The 7840-nt window shown below is 46.1% G+C and overlaps 1 protein-coding gene across 1 annotated transcript in view; it reads right to left on the bottom strand.

Moving 5' to 3' along the window:
- ZNF782 (zinc finger protein 782) overlaps positions 1-7840 on the bottom strand; it is a 39492-nt gene that overhangs the window by 3282 nt on the left and 28370 nt on the right. Inside the window, 3 exon segments of the mRNA XM_019624668.1 lie at positions 3817-4027; positions 6770-7172; positions 7174-7836. Coding sequence (XP_019480213.1) covers positions 6990-7172; positions 7174-7836 — 846 coding nt within the window. The 3' untranslated portion in view covers positions 3817-4027; positions 6770-6989.

Below are 7840 nucleotides of genomic sequence, written 5' to 3' on the forward strand. Positions count from 1 at the left end.
GGAAGAAAAGCATAAAGAAAGAAAAAGCAAAAAGAAATGAAGAGACAGAAGACATACCAAAATTTCTAATATACCAGGAGAAAAGAACAGAGAAAATGGAAGAAACAATGCCAAAGAGATAATGGCAGAGAATTGAAGAAGGCATGAACAGTCAAACAGAAAAAGAAGAATCTCTAGTGGAAAAAATGAAAATAAATTTGCACCTTGTTATACCACTGATAAAGAGAATATCTTTTAAAAATACCAGAGAAAAGACAGACTATCCACAAAGAAATGACAATCAAACTAAAGGCAGACTTCTAATTAATATCACCACGACCATGAGACAATAATGAGATAATGTCTTCAAGGTGCAGAAAGAGAAAAAACTGTCAACCTAGAATTCTGCACCCAGTTAAACTATCATTTGAGAACTTTTTCAGAGATACAAAGACTGCAAAAGTTTACTAGACAAAGATTCTTGCTGATGACATATTTTTCTTTAATAGTTCAGTGGGATTTAAGTGGCATGTATCAATCAATGTGGGTAGGGAATGGCTTTTCATTTTACAAATATTTACTAAACACTTATTATGTTCCTGCCACCATGCTCTGCAGTTGAGAACAAAGATATTTACAAACACAAGGATACCAAAGACCCTTACATATACATATACAAAATACCCTTAACGGACTTAAAATTGACAAGCTCATTTCTTTAAAAAGGTAGTACATTTAGATTTGTTTCTTTTTTAAAATAAATCGTTTATCTCAACTTATATTCAGGTTCACTTTACTGAAATAAACTGAACATAAGAAAACATAAGACCTAACTATATGCTCTTTAGTAGCAAACCATTTCTAATGAAAATAAATCGACTTCTTTCAAAGTCTACTGCGACTTGGACAAACACAAAATGTTGAAAGTACTTTCCTTAAGACATAATTTCTTAAATCTTAAAACACTAAGAAAGAGAGGAAAATGCTGCTCTCTAAAGATAAATTTGAAAGAGATTTGATGCATTTATTTTACATTACAAGCAAATAAGATGAATGTTAAAAGTTCCTAATAAAAAGGCTCATTATCTTAGATAATTCTCAAGAAAGAATTACCCATTCTTTCTTGGAGAGATGAGAATGTTTACATGAGGGTAAAGGGAGTAAACAGAGAGAGAAGGAACTGGGCCAACCAAGAACACTCCTTGCACTATACTGCAATTCACATGATTACTGTGGGCTTTTCTGACCCTGCAGAGACACTTTAAAATGGAGTCGGAGCTGCCATCCCAGAGGAAGCACTTTGCCCATCTTAGTCTCCAAACTTTTGGAATGTTAAAACTGGGCAAAAGAACCTTTGCGCTGAGGCTAAAATAGCATTTCTGCCTAACAAAAAAGCAGATATTAGTAGTTCAAGGCCCGGCCCGAGCTGAGCTGCCAATAGGTGATGGCTCAGCTAAAAAAAAGAAAAGCAGATATTATTACTGGCTGAAATTGTAAAATATTCTTTAGAATTAGCATCAGTATGAACTGAAAATTTAAAATATGCTATAGAATTAGCATCACAATGTTGGCTTCCCACACACATAGAAATTCCTTCCTTCTATTCACAGAATTGTTCCCCTTCCCTTTCTCATCAATACCCCTTGCTTTGCTGCATAATCAAAACCCTATAGTGGTTCTACCTAAATCAGTATTCACTAATATAGCTAGTTGTTTGGATCTCAAAAAAATGCTCACTGACTCTCACTTTGGTCTTTTTGTTTTAGGTTAATAGTTTATAAATGGGTTTTGTAAACAATTCAAAAAGTATCCCAATAATTCATCAATAAAAACTCTAAGGCCCTGCATGTGACTGTTTTTGTTGGGAGAGGTACAAGTGGAGGGGAGAGAAGAAATGTTGAAATCAACTTCGCAATTTTCTCACAGCTCCTCTCTTCCCTTTATTTACATAATATATAGAAACACGTGTGTGTGTGTGTGTGTGTGTGTGTGTGTGTGTGTGTGTGTGTGTAAGCAACAAGCTTCCAAATTGCTGAGCCAAGAGACAGGGTGGAATTTCACACTGTTTTTAACTCTTTAACAGCTTTAACTCATTTTCAATCATTAAAATTGCTCAGTCTCCTAGAGGCTTTCACAGACTCACAAATGGAATTCACAGGGAATTCCCAACACCTCCAGTCAGGGTACAAGACTTAGTTCTTGCCTGTCCTCATGCTTTATGGTTAAAGAGCTCCTTCTGTTTTGCTTATTTTGTCCTGAGAAGCAATGGTGCCCACATCCCAGTTTCCCATTTCTCATCAACCCAGTGTTGGGAAACAGACACCAGTGTCACTACGTTAGAATGCTCTGCTAGGTGGCCATGTGGCTTCCCCTCAGAGACTGTGACCAACCAGGGGTCTCTCTAGCTGCCTCCCGGGCACCCACTTCTGGGCAAAATCTCCAACTCCTCTCGACAGTATCCACAGACTAACCCAAGTCGAAACTCACACAGGTTCCTCAAAATCTCTTCCCAGAATTAATCAATACCCTATAAATAAAGAGGCCCTCTTCGAAGGTATCAAGGCCGTAATAAAGATTATAAGGCTCAGAGCCTCATTATGTCCTATACAGATCCATAAGGCAGGGAGGAGAGAGGACCATTCATGTTTAAGGCTCAGATGACTGTCTCTCGTGAAGGAAGTGGTGTTGGGGAGTGTCCTCTGGACATGTGCCAGCAAAGAGGCAAAGCTGGAAAGGCCTGGGTCATGTCACTAGGACTCCGCCTCTGGGTTTCCCAGGAAAGAATCTCAGCCAGTTGGGTTAAGTCAGCTCTACCTTGTGGATACCTGGCTGAGATGAAATGAAATGCTATTCCAACCAGAATTTTTAAATCTTTATTTAAGAGGGTGTAATACTCTAAATATTAGAGTGGAGCCCTTATTAAAGAGCCCTGAAGAGATCCATTGCCCCTTCCACCATGGGAGCACACCACAAAAAGACGACCGTCTACAAAGCATGAAGTGGATCCTCACCAGACACTAAATATACCAACGTCTTGATTTGGGACTGCCACTTTCCAGAACTGTGGGAAACCAATGTTTGTTATTTAAGCCAACCGGTCTATGGCATTTTTGTATTAATAGCCCAAACGGAAAAGACAGTTCTCTTATGTTTAGTGAGAAGCTTCCTGAGAAACTTCCATGTTCATCAGCTTAATAAACGTTGGCCCCTCTCTGAGTTCTGCAATCTTTTCTTGACCCTGACTTGGAACTTTCCCTACATTCATCATCTTTAGGGCCTCTCCCCTTTGAGTTCTCTGATGTTCTCAAAGTGTGATTTCTGGCTAAAAGCATTCCAAGTTCCATAACATTTATAGGGCTTTTCATGTGTGTGAGCTCTCTTAGGTAATGCAAGATTTGTTGTTTTCATGAAAGATTTTCCATATTCATTACAATCATGTCAAATTCCCTGTGAGTTTTCTGATGTTCTTTGAGGTTTGACTTCTGGTGGAAATCTTCCCTACTTCTACATTTACAGGTTTCTCCCTGGTGTGATCAAGATCAAAATATGCTAAATATGCTATGCCAAATTATGCCCCTTTGGCAAAAGGATTATTATGAGCAAAAACAACTGAAAAACAGTAGACAGAAAAACCTTTTGACTCCACCTCCATGTGACAAAAGTCAGGGCAGAAGTCCCCCTTCATAAAGGTGTTCTCCATCCCCTCTCCAGTATAAGGAATAGGAGACAAATTGTATCATAGGAAATGGCACCCACTAATATCTGCATAAACAAATCTTAATGAAGTAACTCTTCTACCATCGGTTTCCCCGAATAATTGACCTTCCCACAACTTACCAACTGTAGGAGCTCTAAAGCATTTTTTCTTTCTCTTGTCACTTCGTTGCACATGTATTTTCCTTTTGTTTAAATGGCATATATAAGCATCCAGGTGTGGTCACCTCTTCGGAGTTTTCATTTCATTTATGTGAGGCTCTCCATATGCAAACGAAATAAACCATCTTCTCCTGTTAATGTCTTTCAATTTACAGGGCTCCAACCACGGAACCTAACCAAGTACAAGAAAAAGTTATTTTTCCTCCGACTTTTTACATGTCACCTCTCTAAAAATTTTCCCCCATTACCAGCTTCATAGGATTTTCACCTTTGTGAGTTTTCTGATGTTTTCATGTGTGAGTCGTTGCTGAAAGTGTATATTGTAAATCGAGGCCAGGTGAGGTTGGGCCGGAGCTGGGGGAATTCTGGGAAGCTGCGTTAGGCATCATGGACCTGGGGGAGAGACCTTGACCCAGGGCAGATCCTGCCGCTCGTCGGTCCCAATTACCTATTCTCCTGCCTAGGCTTTGGGGAGCCCGGGACTGGCGGACTGGCGTGCAGGACTGGACGGAGGTGGGGACTAGGAGGGAATAAAATCACGAGTTTGGAGCTGAGTGTGTGAGTGCGTGTGTGGAACAGCCTTGGGAACAAAGTGCCTGGGGCTACATTGAAGAAGACTGGAATTGCCCTCGAGCTATGAGCAGGGCAGCTGGCCACCGGGCCTTGCCTCTGTTGCGCAAGGGCGAGCGAGTGAGATGCCGGGCAGCTCTGTGGGGCCCAGCAGGTGGGGGCGCGAAGTTCGGGGGCCATGGGGGACGAGGTGGGGTGCAGGGACGTCCCGAGGCTGTGGAGCTAGGCGCCGGATGAGGTTCTCCGTGTGGGGGACGCGCTGTGCAGAAAGGCTGCAGGACTGTCGGCAGCCACGCAGATGACTGGCGGCGGGGACGAAGCGAGGCTTCGGAGACACCTGGCACTGCAGGCTCAATTGAGGCTGCAAGGGCTCCTGGGGCTGTGGGGGAACCCCAGGTAGTGGGGCCTGCCGAGTCTGTCACTGGCACTGGGGAGGAGGAAGAGACGTTTCATAGGAGTCCTCGGGGCTGTGAAAAAAGGCCGCCTGGGCTTTGTGGGGCACGAGTATTTCGGAGCTGTGGCTGAAGGTGCAGGCTATGAGGGCAGCTTCAGGATGCAGGGAGGGAAGCCGAGTCAAACTCCTTCCTGTGCCTGCAGAAGGGCCAGTTGAAAGGGTTGTACCTGGCTGGGCGTCATGGATAACCAGTTGTGTTGGTCTCACAGGGCCGTGGGTCAAAAGACAAGCTAGAACAGTCCCCCAAGCCTCGGGAACATCTACAGCTACTGACCTAGGGCCAGGCTTGTGTGGGTAGAGACAGGCTGTGAGGGTGCCTCCTGTAGGTGTGCCTGGGACTACGGAGGCAAGGTCTAGGTTTGCTCTAAATCTGCTGGAGTGAGGACAAGCTGTGGGGGTGCCTGAGGCTGTGGAGGAGATAGGTTATGGTGCTGCCCCGGGCCCTTGGACAAAAGGACCAACTATGGGAGTTTCTGGGGCAATGGTGTGGCCTGAGGCTATGGAGGTGCCCAGAGCTGTGGAGGGAGGGAGAGGCTGTGGGGGTGCTTCAGGTCTGTGGGAGAGGGCTGCCAGTGCAGGTGCTTGGGGCTGTGGTACAGGAGGCAGTCTGTGGGGATACCCTAAGCTTACCAGGCAGGGGACAGGCCACGGGAGTGCCTGATGCTGTGGAGGTATCCAGAGCTGTGCAGGAGGAAACTACCTCTGTGGGTGTTCCAGGCATGTGGCGGAGGAGACAAGCTCAGGACATAAGCCCTAGGGGTATCCCTGGCCCGTGGGGCACTGGACAGCCTGTAGGGGTGCCTTGTCTACTGAAGAGGAAACTAGACATGGTGGTGACCCAGGATTCAGTGAAAGGGGACAGGCTGTGTGGGTAGACAGGCTCTGGAGGTGACCAAGGGTGATGATGGGAAGCTGCAGAGGTATCTAGTCTTGATGAGCACAAGGCAGGTCCTGGGGGTGCTCCAGGCCTGTGGGGTGTAGGACAGGATATGGGAGTACCTTGGGCTTTGGGGAAGGAGACAGGAGGCGGGAATGTCCCGGGTGTGGGGAACATAACAACCTGTGGGGGTGTCCCAGGCTGGGCTGGGACTGGGAGCCAGGAGCGAACATGGGCAGTATGGTGGCATCCCAGGCCTGTGGGACAGGCAGCAGGCGGTGGGGGTACCTTTGGCTGATGCAGTGCCAGGGGTTGTTGGGAAGGAGACGTGCTGTGGAAATGTCTTGAGTCTGTGGGAAAGGAGGCAGGCTATGGGGGAAGAAGAGGCTCTGGTGCCTGCTGCTTTAGGGGTATGTGGGTCTGTGAATCAAGAGAATGGCTATGGGGATATATGTTTGTGCAGGAGACAGGCTATGGGCTTGCCTGAGACAATGGGGCTGTCCGAGGCATCTGGCATGCCCAAGCACAGGTGCACTCCTGCAGCAGGGCTACCCACAGCTATGGATGTGCCTGGGTCCGGGAGGGTGCCTGCTGCTGTGTGGGTGTCTGGCCCTACGTGTCCGGAAAGCAGCTCTAGTGATGTCTTGAACCTGTGGGGGAGTTCATGCTGCCAGAATACCTGTGGCTTCAGAGGTACCCATGTCTCCCAAAGAGCTGTGACCTGTGAGAGAGGATGCTGGCTCTGCAGATTTTCCAGGATCATGGGGAAGGAGACAGGCCACTGGGGTTCCCATGACTGACAGGGTTTCTGTGGCTCCTGAGGTACCTGGGCTTGTGGGGGAGGGCACTGGCTCTGGGGGTGTTGCAAGATCTTGGGGAAGGAGACAAGAGTGCCAGGGTTCCTGTGGCTGCTGAGGTGTCCACGGCTCCTAGGGTGCCTGGTCCTCTGGGAGTGGAGACTGGATCTGGGGGTTTCTCACACTTGCAAGAAAGGAGACAGATTGCAGGAGTACCTGTGACTGCAGGGGTGCCCACAATTGGTGGAGTGCCCATGGCTCCCAGGCCAGTGTGGGAGGAGACGGGTTCTGGAGGTGTCTTGGGCTTGTGGGTGGAGAGAGAGATAGTGCGAACAAAAAAGAAAAAAGAAAAACTGTATAAATCACTACACTCCCGTGTGAATTGTCTCATCAATTCAATTTTGAGAGTAAAGTTGGAAACAAAACCTTTTCTGCATCAGTCACATTTGTAGCATTTTTTCCCTGTATGCAGTCTCTGGCGTATTATGAGGGCTGATTTCCAAAGAAAAAATTTCCCACATTTCATACCTTCAGTTTTTCCCCTGCATGAAAGCTCTGATGTCCTTTGAGGTATGACATGAAATGAAACTCTTCCAGATTCATAGGGTTTCTCTCCTGTGGTGAGTCCTCTGATGTCTTCTAAGATGTATCTTTTGGCGCAAAGTTTTTCCACATTCATTACATTCATAAGGTTTCTCACCTGTGTGAATTCTCTGATGTGTTCCAAGGTCTGACTTCTGTGTGTACCTTTTGCCACATTCATTACATTGATAGGGTTTCTGTCCTGTGTGAGTTCGCTGATGTTTTCCAAGGCCTGACCTACCAGTGTAAGTTTTACCACATTCAGGACATTCAAAAGGCTTCTCCCCTGTGTGAGTTCTCTGATGTTGTATGAGGAGAGTCATGGTCATGAAAGCTTTTCCACATTCAGGACACTGACAGGGTTTCTCCCCTGTGTGAATTCTGTGATGAGCTGTAAGGTGTGACTTCTCCCTGAAAGTTTTTCCACATTCGTTACATTGATAGGGTTTTTCCCCTGTGTGTATTCTCTGATGTTGTCTGAGGAGTGTCATGGTGGTGAAAGCTTTTCCACATTCAGGACACTGACAGGGTTTCTCCCCTGTGTGAATTCTCTCATGTGTTCCAAGACTTGACTTAGTGGTGTAAGTTTTACCACATTCATTACATTTATAAGGTTTCTCGGCTGTGTGAGTTCTCTGATGAGCTGTAAGATGTGACTTCTGCCTGAAAGTTTTTCCACATTCATTACATTTATAAGGTTTCTCC

The sequence above is a fragment of the Hipposideros armiger genome, unplaced genomic scaffold (genome assembly GCF_001890085.2).
Source record: "Hipposideros armiger isolate ML-2016 unplaced genomic scaffold, ASM189008v1 scaffold_599, whole genome shotgun sequence".
In the NCBI taxonomy this organism is placed as follows: Eukaryota; Metazoa; Chordata; class Mammalia; order Chiroptera; family Hipposideridae; genus Hipposideros; species Hipposideros armiger.